This window comes from Montipora foliosa, chromosome 6 (genome assembly GCF_036669935.1).
Source record: "Montipora foliosa isolate CH-2021 chromosome 6, ASM3666993v2, whole genome shotgun sequence".
Lineage (NCBI taxonomy): Eukaryota > Metazoa > Cnidaria > Anthozoa > Scleractinia > Acroporidae > Montipora > Montipora foliosa.
Window position 1 is genome coordinate 7,825,004 of NC_090874.1, and position 22,500 is coordinate 7,847,503.

Below are 22,500 nucleotides of genomic sequence, written 5' to 3' on the forward strand. Positions count from 1 at the left end.
GCATTTTCTCTTTTGTTTCGCTGTCGGAGCCGAGAGAGCGGCAAAGTCAAAACTTGACGATTTCAAGTGTGTGTAAACAAACACAGTCCCAGTCTCCAGTCCCCAGTCTCTGCACGGTGAAGGGGCAGTTACGCTACCATAGCAACAGCATTTACGTTTGTCAAAATCGCGTGTTATTCGCTCTGTGCGAAGTATTTGTCATTCACGTTCAAACAATCTTGAGGTTATCATGGCTAAAGTTACGAATTATACAAGAACTCGAATAGAGCTCCTACAGAGGCAAGGTCTTCACCCAACTGAAATCTTAAGGTTATTAAAAACCGAAGGTTTAGCTGTCAGTCTTGCTAGTGTCGTTCGCATCATCAAGAAACTGAAAACCACCGGCTCTGTGGCAAATCTACCGCGCTCTGGCAGACCAGCGAAGATATCTGATGAAGCCAAAGTTTTCATCGATCGGCAGATGCGAAAAGATGACGAGATGACGAGTTGCAGAATCAAGAAAAAGCTGGCTAAACGTGGAATAGATGTGAGTTCGTCAACTGTACGAAGAGCTCGGTCGCAACTTGGCTGGACTTTACAGCGGACTGGTTACTGTCAGCTCATTCGAGATGTGAACAAAACGAAGCGGTTGGAGTTCGCGCGCAGAGTCTTGGAAAGTGAAGACACCTTCCACAACGTAATTTTTAGCGACGAAAGCTCTATCTCGCTAACGCAGTATCGCCGCACCTGCTATAGAAAGGTAGACGAGCCAGGGAAGCGAAAGCCCAAACCCAAGCATCCGCTGAAAGTACATGTCTGGGCAGGAATCAGCAAACATGGTGCTACAAAGGTTTGCACCTTTGATGGCATCATGGATGCTGATCTCTTCTGCAACATCTTAGAGTCTACACTTGTTCCCTTCGTCCGAGAGAAGCTTCCAGATCACCGATTTGTCCAGGATAACGACCCGAAGCACACGTCCAGACGAGCGCAAGCCTTCTACGAGGAGAAAAACATCAACTGGTGGCGTACTCCCCCAGAAAGTCCTGACTTAAATCCCATCGAGAACTTGTGGCATGAGCTCAAGTTTTACTTAGAATCAAAAGTCAAGCCACGTAACAAACAGGAACTTGTGGATGGAATCAAGAAGTTCTGGGAGAGGAAGGTGACTGCCGAGAAGTGTGTCAAGTATGATATTGCAGTATGAGCACTTGTTTTCCAAACCATTTGCTTCAGCATTTGCTCTAAAACTTCATTATTCTTCATTAAAGGTTTACCAAATTTTTTACAGGGTTATAGCATTTAAACCAAATTGAGGTGTGAAAAATGTGAATTCTATATACCGGTAAACCAATCCTCATTTTAAAGACAATAAGGCATCAAATCAAATGTTATTCGCTTAAAGTTAACTCTTACCTTTTTACTTGAGTTGTTGTAAGCATTTCCTGGCCTGGATCAGGATTTAAAGAGTAAAACTAACCAAAAAATCGTCACCATGCACAAAAGTGTGATCCTTGATACACGAACGTTTGAATAAGACCGCCCAAAATCTGTAGGAGCTGGACTGGTTACCACTGACTGCTGACCAAAGCGAAAAGGGCTCACTAGTTTCCAGTCCGGTCTCTCACATGTTATTCAAGATGGCGGAGGATGACACTCTTTCCACGGATTCATTATAAATGGGCAAGATTTGAAAGATACTGGAGTTCATTGAAAGGATTATTAGTACTGACTTGGAGTGTGTTATTTTCAAGAGTAATACATCATGTTCCTTTTGGAATAAGGTCGATTATGAGAGCATCAAACAAGATAATCCGTTGATGATATTTGTCACATTATCTATAGAATACATCAGAATAAAAGATCTCTTTTTCATTTCTCCGTGTACAGAGTGATTTTATGTTCAAAGTTTGGGGCCTTTAAAGGACATTGTTTAAGCAAAGTACATATATTACGAGTAGTGAATTAACTCAAAAAATATCGCAGTCACATTGGCATGCTTTGAATAAGACCAAACCTTGTTATATAATATTATACATGTATTGAAGGTTGAAGTTAAAGCTCATTTTTTCAAGGCAACAGATGAAATCAAATCCTAAAAGGGCACTTAAACTTGGATTATTGTCTCACTAGCACATTCAGTACTATTGCACAAAATTTTCATGAATTTCAACTCGCTCAAGTGACCCTCAAGTTGAATCATTGAGTGGAATTCTTAAAGATTCCCATAAAATCCACATTGCCCTTTTAGCTTTTACTTCCCAAAAATTAGGCCGGGAAATCCAGAAAAGCCTGGCTTAAAAATCTTGGAAAGCCGGGAAGGCCAGGCTTTAAAATTTGGCTGAACAGTGTGACTACAGATGTACTTTAGCATGATAGAATGAGAAGGAATTAAATCATTTACATTGCTCTTTTATCAGAGACCCTGTACATCTAAGAATAATCATGCAAAGGTTTAGTCTCAGGTGTCAAATTTAGGAACAGTCAATATAATAATTTTTTATTCATGTTCAAGTGTGAAATATAAAATGTTTACGTTGCTACATTAAAGATAATTGGCCGTTAAACCATAACATCATCATATTTTGCAAGACATCATCAAGGCCATTTAAAGATTGTTACTTCAAAGACAGTTCAATTGAGCCCACAGAGTTTGGTTAAGGTCACTGGTCACTGAGTAATTACAGACAATGTTACACTAAATTGCAGTCAATGTCTGTAATCTTGAAGACTTTAGAAACATTTTATGGCCTAGAAATTCAAAAAAGCCTGGTCAAGCCTGGCTTTTTTGACCAGGGTTGCAGAGAAAGCTCGGCCTTGGAAGTAACAAGGCCAGGAAGGCCAAGCTTTGGTGGCCAAGGTTGCCGAGAAAGCTTGGCTGTGGCCATGCTTGCCGGGCTTTACCAGGCCGCATTTTCCTGGTAAGCTTGGCTAAAAACCCGGAAAGCCTGGCCTGGCCTGCCTTTGCCAGGCTAGCCGGGTTTTTTTGCCAGGCTCCTGATGCAAGGGTAGGTGGGATATATGAATCTCGCCAAAGATCGCGGCTGAGAAGATGATCATCCCAGGTGGGATATTAGGATCCCGGGTGGGATCCATAAATCCCATCCGGGATCCCAGGTGGGATGGCCTAATCCCGTGTTTTAGGCGGGATCCCGGGTGGGATTAATTTTTTATCCCGGGTGGGAATGGTGGGATCCCACCAGGAATGGCGGGATCCCGCCATTCCCACCCGGGATCCCAGGTGGGATTGGTGGGATCCCGCCGGGATCCCGCCTGACTTTTTACATGGGCGATACTTAAAGAACTCCACTAGTTGGCTGTTGCCGTCAGAATTGAATTTAAGATCCTAGTACTAGTTTTTAAGGCATACCACAGCACTGCGCCACTCTATATATCTGACATGATCACTAAATATGAACCGAACAGGTCTTTACGCTCTTCCTCCAAAAGACTCCTCGTTGCTCCACGGTACAGCCTTAAGACATATGGAAGAAGAGCTTTTTCTGTGAATGGTCCTATGTTATGGAACAGCCTTCCTAACAATATTAGAGAAACTGTATCTTTAAGCACCTTTAAGAAGCAGATCAAAACATTTCTTATTAAACGTTCTTTTTAAGAAGCATTTTAACTCTTTTATTATTGTTGAATTATTTTCTTGTAAATATTTATCTTGGTTAGTTATTCATATTATAGTCTTTTGTATATTTTAGGTATTACTATTATTTATTATTTTCATGTTTTATTATCATATTTTTATATATTTTTTGTATTATTATTGTAAAGCGTTATTGGTTTCTTAGTAGAAATAACGCTATATAAATAAAGATTATTATTATTATTATTATTATTAACACAGTCTTTACCTTAATATTCAAATTCACTCTCACGTTGTAACTGACGGTGACAGTTGGTCACTAGCGTTGGTCACTAACGTGTTTTAATTTATTTAATATTACAAAATGCTGTGCAGAAATTCTTTCAAAAGTGGAATTTATTATGTGAAGCAGTGCCACTCACCTTACTTTGGTGGTGAGACAAGGGATTGCTAAATTTTAGGTATCTTAAACTCCAGTAGATTGAAAACAGAATCTCAAGGAGAAAAGGTGTGTTTTATGGTGCTCATCAAAATTTATCATTTTCACAAAAGAAATATTTGAGGCCACAGCTGGCACACGGTTGGCACCTGCTAAACACACTGGCCTTTTTACCTTTGGTTTTTAACCCATTGACTCCTTAGGGGCCCTAGGCCACCCCCAGTTGAGGGGTAAAATCGTCTGGTGTTAGACAGAGTAAAGTACCTCACTCCTAGGAGTCAATGGGTTCATTTTGGTGATTCAGAGTGATGTGAATTCATATTTGCTTATGGTTTTTAGAAACAAAGCGGATGAGGGACCAACTGGAAGCCATCAGTGACAACAGTAAGAACCTGTCACGCGCTTCAGAGGAACTCAATCGTGGACTGAATGAATCAAGGAACAACTTGACTGAGATTCAGAATGAATGCGCATCAATCAATGGAACTTTTTGTAATGACATTGATCCTTCATCACTGGCATCAGAAGCAAACTTTACCAATCTTCCCAATGTTTCTAAGGAACTATCCAGTGTTCAAGCTGTGGTCAATCAGGACTTTGAAAAAACTGCTCAAGAGGTGAATAATGTTAAGATTGTCTTTTCCCTGCTAGCTGAGGTCTCTTCTTTGTGCATCCGCTGGGCTGTGGAGTACGGGAAAAGAGACCTGTGTCAATTGGGTTGAAACTCACTTTGATCCGACTGCCATCCACCGCCGTGGACGGGACTCTTCAAACCACATACATGTACCCCATGATATGTTTGCTGACTTTGACTTGAGCCCTCTGTGTTCCATGTATTCCTTTACAGTAATCCCTTTGTTAAGTAAGCCCACACAACATGAAGTATCACATGAGGATTTGGTCGCTAAGTACCCGGCACATGCTCAACCCCAGTGAGTTGCGACCCATGGCAAAGGTCTCTTTTCCCCTTCTCATCAGCCCAGTGAACGCAAAAGAAAAGAGACTTAATTCTGCTAGCAGGAAAGATTGGCTTTGGTATCAAAAGGTTTTTTACATGTAGATCTCTGAAAGAACCTTTAGAGCTCCTTACAAGATCGTTTTTGATCTTCAAAAATCTTGCATCTTCATCTGATCTTTTAAAATCTGCAGGGATAACTCTTCATTTTGAAGTCAGCAAATCCGTAATTCCATTTGTTGATCCAATAATATTTAATTTAATTTATATGGACATGCATGTACATGTACCTGCGGTTGAAATTCTGCTCTTGGAGTCTCTCAGTTTTCAACTGATAATCAGTTGTCCATATGAGTACTCAATTCTTAAGAGGATTCTAGCTGTTCGTAATGGTGCAGCCACGCTGAGATTCACCCCAATACTTTCAATATGGCCAACCACTCCTTTTGGAATTGCCCTTACGCCCCTGCAACAATAGGCGCAACTCTCATCTTACCTTCCACAACTTATTCACTACCCTTGCCAGATCTTGATATTTATCATCTTTCTCTTTCTCCTTCACTTCTACTGGCCTCTGCTAGTTTAGTGCGAGGATCACATTATACATTTATTACATTCAATTATTTTGATAAGCTGTCCATCATGTTTGTCTACCAAAAGTAGGTCAGGCCTATTATGTTCAATCTGCTTTCTTTTAGGGCCTTGATGAAGTGAAGAATATCCCAAGCAAAATTATTAATGATACACGAGGGACTAGAGCAGGTACTACAGGACCTTACAAGGTCATTGTTGTTGTTTTCACGGCCATTTTTTTGGGTGGTAAACTGAGCATCCTGAGACAGAAATACATGTGGCACCCAAAACGTGAGACCAAAATCACCCTCAGGCTAGAAACCTAAACAGGTGGTTATTGTACAATGTAGGAAATCGTATGAACATGAGTGTTTTTTGTGATTTATTGGTATGAGTGGTGTTTGAGAGTTCTCAACATCACGAGTGATCATGAAAGGCTCAAGCAAGTTCATACACCTCAAAACTGTGCCATTGCTGTTTGCACAGCAACTTCCTTATTGCACTCATAACCTATTTATCCATTTGTCATAATGACCAATCAGAAACGCAATATTCTTTTGAGTATATAATAAGGCCTAATAAGAAGCACATATTTAAGCCATTGATACCTAGGAGTGGTATTTAATAGATTTGACTCTGTCCAACGTCAGACGATATAACTTGTCTTTACTTGTCAATCGTGGGGGGGGGGGGGGGGGGGGCGAGGGGGAAAGCTAGTCCATCGCAGGGTTACCCCCAGCATTGTCTCCGGTACCCATTTATACACCTGGGTGGAGAGAGGCACTGTGAGAGTATTAAGTGTTTTGCCCATTGGATCATAGTATTGCTTTATTAAATTTCATTTAACTCTGAACAGTTGAGTTTTACAAAACAACTGGTACAAGCACTGTTTCGTATAACGTCATTAGTTCATGAGCGATCACCAAGTCTGAGTGAGCCAATCACAACACTAGAAACACAATATGCAAAATTGAAAATTAAGAACTATTGAGCTATTTGGTTTATTAATTAGCACTGCATTTTGAAATGGGTACTTATTACAACTGTAGGTTCTTCCTTATCCACCTTAAAAGAGCTCAAGTTTTATGGTACCATTTTGGATTTAGGGTAGTTCTGGCATCATTTTCCACAGTATACAGTTTACTGACAGCTTCATCCCTAGCAAATTGTCATAGCCTGGGCTGGGTTGTTCAAAGCCCGATTAAGCTAACCCTGGATTAGCGAGAATTTTGATTTCAGTTTTGTAACTTTTTGGTGAGGTGTTCTGTTTATATTGTTTGCCCTGTAGTTTTCATTTGTAGTAATCTCAAATTAGACCAAACGTTTGAGGTGAAAAACATTTTTAAACAAGAAAAAATAACACTCCAGTAAACGTTTAATCCTGGGTTAACGTTAATCGGCTTTCGAACAACCTGGCCCTGATGTTTATTTCAAATTCAAGACAATCAACAACAAATGTTGTGAGTTCAACTTTTTGTGGTCACTGGGTTGTAAGAGTGTAAGTGCATATGAGTTTTAAGTCTGTGGTGGCAAAAGGCCCACAACGCGTGCATAACTGACGAATGTGCTTGGAAGCGTGCTTGAGTTTCAACAACATGAGCCCCAAAAGCGGCAAGAATTTGTGACGCTGATGAATAGTAAAGCAGCTGCTGTTTCCAAAACGATGGAATTACCTCGTGACAAAATAATTTTGTCTAGGACAGTAAATTTTTGACTTGGCAGAAACAGTAGTCAACTTCAAGAGTTAGCTGATTGTGATCTTTGTGTTGCATTTGCACATTTCGTTTCAATCTTAAAACACTTGAGAGAAAAAAAAAAAACTTAAAACCAACAAAAACCAAAACCCGGTGACTTGCCATCATTTTGACACAGATGTATCCTTTTTTTCGCGAGAAAGCATGCAAGGTAACTTGATCATGTCGCCTGCTGAAGTCACGTTCAATTTTACAATTTACTTGTGCAGCCAAAAGTACAAAAGAGAAATTGAACGAAGCAAAAATCTCCCAAAATGTTTTTCACTGCTGGTAACTTTTTATATTCTCGGTTCAAAATTTAAGTTGTTTTCATGTCGCAAATTTTGTTGCTGATTGCACAATATGTTATTCTTGATCGGCACTTCTCAAAACTTCCTTTTGCTTTTCCTAAAAGCGGTGTATCAATATTTATTTACGTTTGCATCAACATTTGTTTTGCATAAAGCTGGTTAACAAAATCTGTACCTTGCTTACATGTAGTTCGCATTTTCGAACGTTAAAATAGAATTTTGGTCCTATGTTTCTGACAGTAAGTCGTAGATTTTGAGGTCACCCATCCAATTACTAAACCCCGCCGAACAGGGCTTAGCTTCAGGGAACTTTTGTTTTAGAAAGCTGTCAGATGCTCAGAGTGCACACGTAAACTTGTGGTCAAAAAAGGTTGTAAGAGAACTTGAAAATGATCAACATGTTCCTCGATTCCCTTTTGCTTTCTTCAATCTTGGTGGGTTTAGTATTTTACTAGTAACCACAAATCTTCTCAGGGGGCTATTTACCAAAGACATCTACCATGGCACTATAATGATATACGGTACCAAAACAATTATTGTGTACTACTAAGAGCTACATATTACACAAAGATAACTTGAATCTCCTGGAACCCAAAATGCAGCTCAGTTGACAATTATTATACAGCGCTGTGTTACGTCTGCACTACCACAGGTACGCAATGCGTGCCTATTTGTTAGTTAATTTCCTCAATCGCTCCCAACCCAGCTTGAGTATCTGCAAGTGCTCTCATGCGCAAATCGATAAGCAAAATAATTTAACTACAATTAAAATGGGTCTTTTCACATCATCAAAGCTGTTAAAGTGCGTGAAGGCAGCGAAGCAGCACACAGACCATCGGCTTGTCACAACAACTGTTGAGAACAGGTTTTTCGGTTTGTCCAAGCTGAAACTCCCTTCAAAAGTAATGTCCAATCAGCAAACTAGGACAAACTGATGACAAGGAAATGAGGTTCTGGGGTTGTGTGACCAGACTTTTTTCTTCATCCTCGACCGTTGATTTGGAATCGCGGAGCATCGCAGACCTTGAAAGAAAAATTCCTCTGGCACGCACAGGGTAGCCAAAACAGATGAAAAAAAAAATAACAGTAATTTTATAGAAAACTATGAATTTTTAGTTGTCAGCGAAATATTAATGGCAATCAATCGTAAAAACACTAAAACTTCTGCAGTCTGATGTCCATGAATCAAGGGGAAGGTCATGTTCTATCAAAAGGAAGAAATTGATCACTTGCTAGGCAACCACAAATGTGAAGTGATCATCTTTTGTCAACGTTCTTGTTTACATTGAATGAACTGTACATGTAGGTAAGAATGTTGATTATAATCATGGTTTTCAGAGTAAAACAACATGCTTTTTAGGCAAGAACCTTCCGTCTTTGTTTTAAAATTTTGTTGTAATATTTACATTTTATCTTTTGGGACAGGAAGCCTTCTTTGTCTCTTTTAATCAAAACAGAGTTTGTAATTGAAAATCTAAACATCTATGAATTATTTCAAATCGCAATGCTGAGAAACACACAAGCAAAAGAAATGGTTAATAAATATGAAATCAATAGGAATAAATATGAATGTGAATGTTTTTGGGTTAGATTAAAGTGATATAATATTTTTGAAAATTTTTTGTGTTAATGAGTAACGTAAACAATCTTCGCACTGTTAAGTCGTAGCAATGAATTGGATTAACCAGAAATATTTTTGGCTTCCCAAATAAACTTCATTTTACACCATAGTGACAAAACGGATATATTTTTCTGTCATTAAAAACTATAGCTACCTATTAAGAACACGACTAAAACTTCCTGTCATCTTTATGAAAACTGCTTGGGGCATGTCAGATTTCAACCCACATACGCAAATTAGTTGAGTTCGATTATTGCACAACACGATGAATCCACAAAGGCTTAAAAGAATCTCACAAAAACCTTTCCAGCAAAACATTTTATTGAAACAAACAACATAAATTGTGGGGAATTGAGTACAAATAAATATAAGTAGCAAGACAACAGAAATCACACATCCACTAGAGGTTTTCAATTTCTTTTGTCTCCATATCCAACCAGAAAACGTTTCCAAAGAATTTTCCATTTGGTTTCAGTGTTGTACATAACATCACAGTTGACCTTAATATGCATGGCTAGACGAAGACCAATACTCGTCGCTTTTGAGATTCGAGATATTTATTTTTCACCGCCTGTCTTGTTTACCCAATTGATGTTCCAAAAGGGTATATTTTGTTTAAAGATCCACTAAAATGCCATTTGTGTTACAATGACTTCCAACGCCATGGCAGGTTAATTAAATGTTCTACTGTGTCCAGCGGATAAAATCTGTGCATTTCTACTACCCCGTCAAACCTACCAAACATATGCGCAGAAGACTCCACACAAAGACACTACTTAGCAGGAGAGGGACAGGGAAGACTTTTCCCGACACGGAAAATAATAATAATAATTAAAATTAAACAATAAAACGACTAAATCCCACACATTTTCCGACTGGTTTGCCATACTGGCAACCCAGTAAAAGGTTAAGATAATTTATACAGTGCAGGTGTATAAAATCGTGGATAGTCAACTCATGTTGTAGAATAGAAAAGAATCAATAATTTACACACAATAAAAGGGGAAAAACCATTAAGGAGAAGAAAGAGCAATATGTGACGTAAAATTATTTGTTATGTGTGGAGAGTTTGGGACACCGAAATACCCGTACATGTATAGTTGGTAAACTAATAATAATTATTGAGCCCAAAATGTAAAATATAATTGTAACCATTGACGTGCAGTTGCAAGGTCATGAAAGAAGCCAACAATAGATCATAAATCACTAGCACATTTTAGCAATTGATTGATTGGTTGATTGGGTGTCAATTTCTGCTTAGAAATTCGCAGGCAGATAAGTGATGCATCACAGACTGTTTCAAATTTAACTACTGACCTGAGGAAAATAGCAGATAATGTGAGTATTCCTATTTTTTGGCCTTCATTAACTTAAGATCATTATTATTGTAATCATTTGTTTGTCCTAGCTGACACTTGTGCTGTAAAAAGTCTGTAAATTTCAATTTTTTGTCTTGAAAGGATGTTATCTCTAAACTGAAGAATCTGAGGGATAAAGAAATACCAGACATTGTGACTGTTGTAAAACCGATTGACCGTTATCGGTAAGTTTCATCTCACAGATGCACATGTCTACTCTAGTATGTATTGGAATTTTTTGGTACTGTTAATTCAGGGAACTGGCTAAAATTTGTAGAAAATAAAAATTAATTCATTGTCTGTTATTGTCTGAATGGTTTTTGAATTTTAAAAATATGATAAATTATCATGTTAAGTAAAAATATAGAGACTGTTATCTTAGCTGGACTAATTCAGGATAATCAGGGTGTTGGGCTCGTAATTATACTATTGGAGAGCATGACATCAAAGTTTTTGGCAAAGTGCATATTTGGCTGCTGCTAATTTTAAAAAGCTTGAAAATTCATACTTGTGATTTTCCTTTTTGTGTGTTGCTGAAGGTAACACACGTACGAGATAAATGCAGTCAAACCTGTATTAAGAGGACCCCATGTTAAGTGGATGGACAAGTCAAGCGAACAGCGGTACAAGTCCTAATTTTCTCCCCCATGCACATTCGCTGTAAAAAAAAACCTATACAGTATTTAACAGACAACTCTATCAAGCACACACAGACACTTGTAACTTGACTTTTATGGCCATTTCTATTGTTCAAAATTTCTATTGATGTGCGACCTCAAAACCGTGAACACTTTGATTTGATTTTGGCATTTCCCATTGTGCAGCAACCAGTCAGAAGCTAAATGAAACCACAAGCTAATTGCTGTTAGTGGTTGCGGTTTAGTTTTATTACTCATGATTGGCCTTTTTCCTTAAAACACTATAATAACATTTCATAATATTTCTAGTGTTGACGGTTTTTGGGTTTTCCCAGGAAACTTAATTACACTGCAAAAATAATTTTTTCCCCCCTGACATTTTAATTAACAGATCAGTCATTCAATAAAAGAGCTGTTACATCTTTGTAGACACTTAAAACAGACAGAAAATTAATAAGGAATTGTTATCGAGGTAAACTGGTGTGAGATGAAAAGGAGAATTCTGATTGGTTCTCTGAGTGGTCCGAATTTTGCAATACAGACTGCCAAGATGGAGCAGTAATGAAGCAACGTTTACACGTTGCCAAACTCTTCCCATTTTCTGTTTTCATTTTCTCAGACAGAAAAAGAAAAATGGGAGAAATGTTTTTTGTTTAGTCATGTCAGAGTTCCAGTGCAAATTTTACTTTCCAGAACCGTTATCAGAAGTAGGCAGAGATGCAAGACTCAAGGAATCCCTGTGCAAGAGAGCGAATTCAATAATAACCTTATTGAACTACCGGTCTGTACTGGGAAAATATTGGGCTCATTATTTTTTTGCAAGTTTATGTACCAAGCCTGAAGACTTAATGGTCCATAAATTTGCAAAGAAAGGAACTTGACCAATATTTTTCCAGTACGGACCTTGTGCTAGTTCAATAACATCTATATGGTTGTCACTCATCATCATCATCATCAATCCAATTTTGATCCGGGTTTATGCCCATAAACGGGGGTGGCCCGATTTACCCCACTTTGTCAGCAATCTTTCTAACTCGCACTCTCCATCTTGCTCGATTCATGGCGTCCTTTTTCTCCAAACCAATGCTCTTGCTCTCCTTCTCCACTTGCGTCTTCCACGTCTTCTTTGGTCATCCTCACTTCCTCTTGCCCTTTCACTTCGAACTCCAACACTTTTCTCAGAACGTGCCCATCATCCCTCCTCAACACATGCCCGTACCATCTCCCATCTTACTCCATTTGCCTTTGCCATCTGAATCACTGTTTCCTTCAATCCCAACATCTCATTTTCCCTCAGACACCATGTCTCACTCCCATATAACATCGCCACTCTTACACAACTCCGATAAACCGTTCAGCAACTCTCCACATTCCCTGAACTTCACCCAGCCAATTCTTGCTCTTGCTGGGAGACATTAGCAAGGGTCCTGAGGGTGTCTGTTCAATACAGGTTTGACTGTAGCTTTCAAATCTAATCAGTTATATTGAATTTTGCACACAGCCAATTTAAGCCTAACATTTTGTTGTTTTTCCATAAATGTAGATGTGCATTAGTTTAGTGAAGAAATAACACTGCACCGTAATTCCATACTGTAAATTTGAAAACTGTTATTTTAGGTGGATAGCTGGCGTCGGCCTAACGTGTATGCTGTTACTAATTGTGGTCCTCATGGCTCTTGGCCTAATGTGTGGTGTCTGTGGTTATGACAAAGAGGCCACGCCTACCACCCGAGGAACAGTCTCAAATATGGGTGGTCTTTCTCTCATGGCGTAAGTAGCTATTTCAATGCAGTGTTTTTTTAGAATAAATAGCAACAATCTTGTCGTATTCACTGTTTTTTTTTACCCTGGTTTGGATCTGCTAAAGGGTTAGTGCTCAAGAAAGCATCATCTTCCAAATCTCTTGATGGTGGTCAGGCCTGATTTGATGAAGCAAAATGTCTCTTGTTGTACTTACAGTTTTTATTCCTTAATTTCAAATAAGCTTTGCACATGCATTCTTGCTCTTCCCTAAATAGTAGGCAAGGTATTTTAACCTCCCATTCCTTCCTGGATTTCTGAGATTGGCTGAACTTCTCCCTTGTGAATTTTTAGACCATGCAACCCCCACCCTCCGAACACTCTGAAAATTTAATCTTAATGGAAAAATTACGGCAAACCATCTCGACATCAGTATCATTTTTTAAATTTAGAGAAAAACGTTCCATGTTTTGTGCACTCTATTTCTTGCACCACTCATTCTGGTTCAATTTATTTGTTTCCTTGATTTGTAAATTGATTTTTGGGATAATAGTATTGCTTTGATACCATCTTTTCAACTCTTTGAAATAAATGGCACAAAATACCCTGACTCAGCAAATTTTATTTTATTTTTTTGTCTCAATATTCACAAGAATTTTTGTACCAACCCAACTATCTGCATTTTATTTTATTTTTATGCATCTGCTAAAGGGTTCGGGTTATGCATCATACATTGTTCAGATTGGGTGATTGTGTGGTCTTGCCAGAAGGAATCGAGATTTTTCTCTGTAAAGGACACCAAAATAGCTGCCCCGACAGGGCTTGAAATTAACTTTTTTGCTCAGTTGCCAGCTGGCGACTAATGGGGAAAATTTGTCGCTAGATCATAAATTTTGGTCGCCAGCTTTGCATGCACGGAAAGTCATAATTATTAAATAGCACAAAAAACCGAGAGTGAAATCGTTACAGCAAAATCTCAAACTGAAGCCTTGCCGTATTGATCGAGTGACAACGAGCTAGGCCCAGGTTTGAGATTTTGCTGTAACAACTGTAACGGCCTAGGTTATTGAGCAGTTTATTATATGGTTAACAGAACGGTTCTAAAGAAGAAAAACTAATCTGCATAATCCATAATCGGCCCATGGGCATAATGTATGAGAGAAGAACGCGCGTTATATTGGCCAGAAACACTAGGCATATAATAATATTGTATAAACTCTGGTTCTTCAGCCGTCGTAGCTCAATTAAGAATTTAAAAAACAGCGGATTAAATTACAATTTGTTAAAAATGCATTTTATGTTAACTTAAAGTTTCGTAAGTTTTCTTATATACGAAATAAAGAGATCTGGGTACTATATTACTATAAAAAATGATCTTATAATTACAAAAAAGCATTGACAGTTGTTGGTTGCTCCTGGATATACAATGTCTCTTTTATGTTACATTGATAATATTGGCCAACCCCCACTCCCTCCTCCCTTTCAAAAGTGAAATGAGCTGTCCCTTATATACTGTAGGTGTCAGGGTGTCAGGATGGCCGAGCGGTCCAAGGCACTTCATTCAGGTCACAGTCTAGTCCGTAGCCGTGGCTTGAAACCCACTCCTGACACATCTTAATTTGCCTCCCTCAAGAACTATCATAAGTACTCTTTTTTGCCATGCACAATGAAGGAATGGAATTCCTTACTCAATGATGTAGTGAAGAAATCCAGCCTTGAATGCCCTGAACAATATGGATTAATAATGTATTATTATTATTATTATTATTATTATTATTATTATTATTATTATTATTATTATTATTATTATTATTATTATTATTGGGCCCTTTGCATGAAACTGTCACATGTTATAAAATCTGCCCTGCTAGATGACAAGCTACGCACTGGGACATCCAAAACAAAGAAAAGTCACGCTTGGCTGGTTGAAATCGCTTTGTTTTGGGAGGCTTTTGCGTACCTTTTGCCATCCGGTGTGGTGGATTTTGTACCATGTGAGAGTATCATGCAAATAGCGCATTAGTTATTGTCTCAAATGAATTGAAATCCATTTATTATTTATTCCTTTTATTTTCATTCTTCACAACTAGTATTCACGTTATTACGTCCACAAGTATATTCTTTATAAAAAGAGCTAGGTGGAGTCAACGAGGAAGAAGATGAATAAAGTAATCAACATAATCTCTTAGTTCATGTTGCGATGAAGGTAGTACGATGTCACTTCTTTGAAATATTTTCTCTTTTTTGCAGTGCTGTTGGGTTTTGCTTTATTTTTGCATCATTTTTGATGATTCTGACAACACTCTGTTTTCTCATTGGAACACCATTGCAAGAAGTCTGCAGTCTCCTTGAAAATGATGCTCTTTACACACAGGTTTGTCATACAACAATTTTTTTACTTCCAAGCCACCGACCTTCCCTGCTAGCCTTAGGTCTCTTTTCCTTTTGGGTTCGCTGGGCTGATGAGTACAGGATAAGAGACCTCTTCCATGGGATGAAACGCTCTCTTATCCAACCGCCGTCCACAGCCTTGAATGGCACAATGTCCTGCGCATTTTTTTAAAATAATCCCGCTGTTGTTAAGTAAGCCCAATCAACATGAAGTATCACGTGAGGATTCAGTCGCTAAGTAACTGCAGTGCATGCTCAACGCAGTGAATCTCGACCCATCGCAGAGGTCTATTTTCCGGTACCTGTCAGCCCAGTGAACTTAAAAGAAAAGAGACATCTGCTAACCTCCAACAAAATGTAACAGGGAGATCTCGTTAGCGAATGTTCATTTTTCGTAATCAATAAGCTAAGGAATAGCAGTGCTGATGCATTTCATAATAATTAGCAAAAAAGGCTTAGCAATCACAGATTATCTATGGACGAGAACTGTTGCTCTGGAAATTGTGTGTCATGTTTCAGAAAGTATTGATTACCCTCTCCCTGAGATTGTTGTTCTGTTTAAATACCCCTGCCTACCCCCTCGTGATTTTGGTTCCTGAGGATTTTCAAATTAATGTCTGTAGAAGGGTTACAAATCACCTCTTGTTTTAATTACATCTCCACATAGCTTGTTAAAATTTCAAGGCGATAAGGAGTTTAAATTTGTAAGGACTGTAATAATTTAGGCTTGGCTAAATCTATATATTGTATAGATTTAGCCAAGCCTAAAAGCGGAGCTCCCGGGTTATTTATACTTACAATAAGTTAACCTGGCTTGAGCCTGTGATCCAATTGCAAACCGATGTATGGTCAGCGGTCAACTTCAAAAAAGTTGTCTTCGATGAGCTCTTAACTTGAGCCCGTGATATGGTCATGTGATACTGGGCAGAGGATACCTTGTTTTGACAGGTGTCAATTGACCATAAGATGGATGTCCAATATCAAAGATGTACGCTGTAAACTAGCTGGAGTATGGCCGCCATGTTGGGCACAAGCATACAAGTATTGATTATAGGCCATTCCGAAATTGCACAGAGAACTATGCTTTTAGGTCGAAGAGAGACCAAGTTACGGACTTTAAACCATAGTTTAAAATCCATACGTCTCTAATTTTGAGGCTGCCTCTCCCAAATCCATAAATCTCTTCAAGTGCACCTGAACTCAGATATTTTTTGTTCCTAATATAAATTTCCCTATCCAAAGCAAACATATGTCAGCATTGTCAACCAGAATTTCACTTTTTCTGTGCCGTGCAAGCCACGTAAACGCAGCAGAACGTTGTAGCAAGAATTTGGACCCATGGCCGTTGCTGTGAGAGGCATGGGTCTATTCTCGATTTTACGTCACAAACTGCCTTGCATTCCTCTTCTCAAAGAAATTTTGCATTGCAAAATCGTAGGTCCAAATTATTTCTTGTTTTGATAGCTGCACGTGTCTTGCCCGGCATATAAAAAACGAAATTGTGAGGTAAGAATGGTAAAACATGCTTGCTTTTGTTGGGGACATTAATATTGTAGACGAAAAATATTTGAATTTACTTGCACTTTGATTTTTTTTACGATTTCTGTAATATTCATAAAAATAGAAAAATCGACAAACAAAGTGAATTTCACCTCACTTATTTCCAAATCACTCAGTTTCAGTGACACATTCTCTCTCAGTGGTGTATTGTTATTGAAGGTAGAGAGTATTCAAAAGGAGAGATTTATTCTTGTAATAGATTTTAGTCAAAATGTATTGAATTTTGAAAAGCAATAATTGCAGAACACTTGAAATGTAATAAACACAGCGTTAATGTTAATGTGTTGTTACAGTGTTGATGTTCCTTATGAGAACTTGTGCTTCTTTGCCATAATGTGACAGGTTATCGACAAGCCGCAGTTCTGGGGATCAGATGGTTACTTCTTATCAACAACATTCTTTGGAAAGGACAAAGGAGATATAGAATTTACCATTAGTGGATTCCTCCAGTATGTAACATTGTTCAAGGCTGCTGCCTAATAAAAATTTTCCTGAGCCCTTCGGGCTTCCAACATTAAAAGTTAGTAGCCCAAGTCAATTTTTCAAGAGCCCAGAATTAATTAATTAAAAGTGAGGATGAATCACCTTGTGATAAGTTAGGCGCCCGTTCGGACCACGCATTCAGAAATTTGGTCGCTCGCGCTCACAAGTAAGGCACCCCAGGCGACCGGTCGACCGTTAGGCAGCAGCCTTGTTGTTTCTTAATTTTTCTTATATATTTTTTTTATGGTCACTGGAATGGAGAGGGCAGAATCTTTATTGAGGTGCAGGCATGGTGCAGTGGTGAGAGCACTCGCCTCCCACCAATGTGGCCCTAAACAATATGCTTTAGATGATGTTTAGGCCTAAGATTAGCATTTTTGTAAAGGTTTGGGTTGTTTCAGTTTTCACACCCTTCCCCCCTCACCCCCGAAATGTCAGTCACGCTATGTTTCGTTTGACCAATGTCACGCAATTTTCGTTAACCGGTACACAGGAACATAACCGTCTTCCTTTACATGGGTTGCATGCTCTTCCTATTGAGCTACATTACATGAATTATTGGTGTATTTTTTTTAAGCATAAGATATGGTCTTTTCTCTACACCACTCTCCAAGGCAAGTGCTTGCTCTCAAACTGCAGCCTTTGGATGACATTCAGCTTATTAACAAAATTGAGCCTGGTAGCAGGTCTATATTGACCGAGTCGGAAAATACCATAATACCTCTTTGTTTGGCCCCCCCTCCCCCCAAATATTGCATAAGTATTGTTTCCTGTTTCTCGTGGGACTTACAGTGGTAACAAAAGAATGTTTATTCAAAATTTGGGGGGACAAACAAAGAGTATTGTGGTATTTTCTGCTTCGGTCAATTACCATTCATTTATAGGCTTGTCTAGCCCCATTTTAATTATTTAAGTTAAATTGAAACAAACACAAGTTAGTATCGCGATCCTCCCAAAGTTTTGCTTGCGAGAGAGACGCCATTATAATGAGGTATTGCTGTCTCACTTTCCTGGCCTATGTTTTGGTGAATGTTTGAAATTGACATCAGCACAAGGCAGTATTGGTGTCTCGAAATCGCAGTTACTGTAGTTTATAGAAGTAATTTTGGGCATTATTCTTGTGAGCTCAGTTGCGTTTCTGCATTCATTTAATATCTCAGGAGCTGCCGAGAAAACAAGCCACTTTATGTGGCAGGTCCTTTTGATGAGGCCTTCAATATTTCTAAGAAGTTGGATATCAAGGAGGTCAGTTAATATTTGTTCTGGATACTGCGGTGCAAAAAAGAAGAACCTTTTCAGCAAAGCATGCATACTAATTTTCATAGTTAACGTATCTGCAATCTCTTCAGTGGCCCGTAATTATCTAAAATGGTAATTGTAATGAATTAGACAATATCCAAAATACCATAATACTCTTTGTTTGTCCCTCCAAAATTTTGAATAACCATTGTTTTCAGTTTCTCTTGGGACCATTTTAAGTCCCAAGAGAAAATGAAAACAAGGCTTGTGCAAAATTTTGGAGGGACAAACAAAGAGTATTATGGTATTTTTGATATTGGCTAACTTGCCTCGCGCATTTTCTATTTAACACTCACTCCGCTGTGCCTCGTGAGTCCACAACATTTTGACCACTGTGATGACGAATATCGTTGTCGATAAGAGTACAGACAACGCTGAACCACTTTCGATTTGTTTTTCACCACAATATTCGACGCCAAAGAAGGTGTTTATTTCAGAGCATGACCAAAATCATGACAAGGGAAAGAGCAAGCGTTGTCTATAACGTTCTCGCAATATTATTGGGTTATTTCCCAAAATGAGCGTTGCTGATTGGCTATTGCATTGCGTGACAAATTGACGCGAGCATGACGCGAGCAGCGTTGTCAAGACTCTTATCGACAACAGCAAATTAGCCAATCAGATTGCGATATTACAAGCAATTGTGGTAAAAATACATACTCAAATGGGCAAATCTATGGGTGAGACACAGGACATCAGGATATACAGGCAGCCGCTATAGCGGTCTCACCCAACCCACGAATGAATAAAATGAGGCTTGACCACAACACCGGGAACTCCATGCCCTCTCTACTCTTCGCGAACAGTGCGTATGTTCTTTAACGTCCCGCAGAATTAATCAACAAGTGTTATGAGACGGGACCTACGGTTTATAGTCCTTATCCGAGAAGACTAGGGAGTCTAACCATTTGCATGCAAATATCATTTTACAAAGGCAGCACTTTCTACTGTTATTTAAATACCCTGAAAGTTCGTCTGGCCGGAGTTGAACTCACGACCTCCCGCACTGTGTCCCAGTGCTCAACCAATTGAGCCAAGTGGTCGGCGGTAAAACGCACGAGATTTAGTGGGTTTTTTCCTTAGGTGAACTGCCAAACATGAAAAATAATAGTAGAAAAGTATTAGTTTATTCTGTTTAATTTAATTCACGTTGTTGTCTCGGCTGTTGTTTATTGTATGTGCCCTCTTTCTTTTTTCTATTATCAGTTACTTGGAAATGATTCCACACAGACATTCGAAGATTTGAAGGTCAATTTGAGTGATGTTAATGTAATATCAAATGAAACGAAGATAAGCTTGATTGACTTGAGCAATTCTGGAGTAGATGACATCGATTTTGATGCTTTCCTAAATGAGGTAATGGATTCTTAGTTGGCATTGTTGCATCCATCCCACCTTATTGTAACAGTAACAGTGATGATGATGATGAACTTTATTTAAGAGTCCTACCCAAGATTAGATTTATGATCTCAGGCCGTGCGGACACTTCGTTCCCAAAGAAACGAAGAATCCGAAAACGGATTTTTCTGGCCTGACAGCCCACTTTCAGCCCGTTAGGATTAATGTAATTTGTATCAAATTGAGGTTGTGCCAAAATATACGCCTTTCCATAAATTTCGGGTACCGTTACAATGAAGGAAAAAAATAGCACTGAAAACTTACCTTGATTGCTCGCCATGATTCACGCAAATGGCGGGAATACGTACTTTCACAAGACTACCGCTGGGCAAGCGTAGTTTTCAGATCCGTCTCCCAAAGAAACGTACTGATCGTTCAATTTTCGGATACAAGAATCCGGATTTGGATTTCCCAAAGAAACGCACCCTAAGTGTCAAGTGTATTCGGAGCTGAGGCGCTAATCGGGGCCACAAATCACACGGACATATCGTATGTTGGTGTTTGAAGAGAGGGGAAAACTGGAGTACCAAGAGAAAAATCTTTGGGATCGGAGCAGAGTAGAGAAGCAACAAACGCAACCCACAAGCGATGGCAACTCTGGGATATCAAACCCAAGCCACAATGGCGGTAGGCGAGTGCTCTCACTACTGCTCCATCCTTGCTCCCTTATTGTGCAAAGTAAAATTGAAAAAGCACAAGGTCTTGACAAGGACTGATCTTGCACAACCAATAATTATTGTATTTCTAATGTTGTGTGATAATAAACCAATTATTGGTTTACTGTTTTATTGTATTTAATAGACAAATAAAGGAATAACGGCGGTGAACCTCACAGCGTTAGCCAACAATGTCAGTAACCTTGCAGAGAAGTTCCGAGAATATGGTAATCAAAATGCAGCAGTTGCAGCGAAGGCTTATGTGAGTGTAATCATCAAAATGTTGAAATGTCTTATTTACAGGTTGCTGAACCGTAGCCTGCAGGGTAGGTGTATTTGCTAAAAAGCGCGATAAATAATCCTTCGCTTTACTCTATCTTAGACGGCAAGAATTAAAACATTGTTTCAGGGGGGAGGGTGGTGGTTTGGAAAAAAATAGAATGGGGAAGAGGAGGGGAAAGGGGAAAATACATCGGGTTTTTTTTTCCTGGTTCCTCCTGCACTAGTCCCAATTCTCTCCTTACTGCGCTTCCAATATGTCGACCTTTCAACAAAAAACACATGCCCTGTAGGCTAAGCTGAACCATATCAAGTTTACCCTTTTCCCTCACATTTTATTACAGTGTTAAAAATCTGCAGTAATTCTGTCATGGGAACAGCATTGTTGTGATAAAAGTAGGATTACACTGCAAGAAATGGTTGACGACTGGAGCATTTTTTCTGGGCTTGCCATAGTGCAAGAATCAGACTTAAGATTTTTTCTTTTTTAGCTAGGTTTGCTCTTCTGTTCTTTCTAATTTCGTTACTGATCTCTGACTTTCACAAGTTCTTGCATGGAGGATTTAAGCCATAAATAAAATATTACTGATTCAAAACACTGGATGAAATTTGTGCATTAATAATTGAGGCCATGATGATTCTATTCCCATTCAGGAATCTTAGCAACAGTGGCGTGTTACCCTAAACACTTTGCATCCAAGTTTTGTTGTCAAATCTATTATTGTCAAATATTCTATTCATGCAATAGGATGAAGGTTCCCTCTAGCAGAGTCTCTTTTCTCTGGCGTTCGCTGGGCTGTCCAGTACGGGAAAAAAAACCTCTGCCATGGGTCGAAACTCACTGTATTGAGCATTCGTGGCGGTTATTCAGCGACTGAATCGTCCTCACGTGATACTTCATGTTGTGTGGGCTCACTTAACAACAGCGGAATTACTGTAAAGGAATGCGCGGGACACAGCGGGCTCAAGTCACAGTCAGCAAACATGCTGTGGGAGCATGCTGTTTGAAGAGTGCCGTCCAAGATTGTGGACAGTGTTTGGATCAAAGTGAGTTTGGACCCATAACAGGGGTGCGTCGGCCCAGCTATAACGCAAAACGAAAAGAGACCTCTGCTGGCAGATACAATGTAGGAGGTTATAACGTTTGTTTGGCTGTGAGCCATTTCATTTTTACTCACTGACCTGCAATAAGTCAGTTTGGCTTGATGGTTAATGGGCAGGAAAGTGAAGGGTTGCCACTGGCTGCATGGTTGGCTGCGTTAGGTGGGCTGCAGACTACCATTTGGGAAATCAAAGGTTCAAACGCCTGGCTGGACGAACTTTTAAAGTGTCCTTAAATAACCGAGGAGAGAAAGTACCGCCTAATTATGATTGCAGTTACATCTGCAAATGGTAAACTCACTAGCAACTCGTATTTTCTGTGAATTATACTGCATCAATGAAACACTTTTTTCCGATAGGAATGAAGGTACGATGATCAGTAGGTACATCC

At 39.1% G+C, this 22,500-nt stretch overlaps 1 protein-coding gene across 3 annotated transcripts in view; it reads left to right on the top strand.

Moving 5' to 3' along the window:
* The window catches only part of LOC138006567 (prominin-1-A-like), a 66,286-nt gene that overhangs the window by 27,531 nt on the left and 16,255 nt on the right, over positions 1–22,500 (top strand). For all 3 annotated transcript variants that reach the window (XM_068852979.1, XM_068852981.1, XM_068852980.1), the window contains exons 7-16: positions 4,353–4,630; positions 5,667–5,730; positions 10,468–10,544; positions 10,667–10,749; positions 12,820–12,972; positions 15,193–15,316; positions 17,236–17,342; positions 18,537–18,621; positions 19,882–20,031; positions 20,875–20,991. In XM_068852979.1, coding sequence (XP_068709080.1) covers positions 4,353–4,630; positions 5,667–5,730; positions 10,468–10,544; positions 10,667–10,749; positions 12,820–12,972; positions 15,193–15,316; positions 17,236–17,342; positions 18,537–18,621; positions 19,882–20,031; positions 20,875–20,991 — 1,238 coding nt within the window. The remainder of the gene's footprint in view (positions 1–4,352; positions 4,631–5,666; positions 5,731–10,467; positions 10,545–10,666; positions 10,750–12,819; positions 12,973–15,192; positions 15,317–17,235; positions 17,343–18,536; positions 18,622–19,881; positions 20,032–20,874; positions 20,992–22,500) is intronic.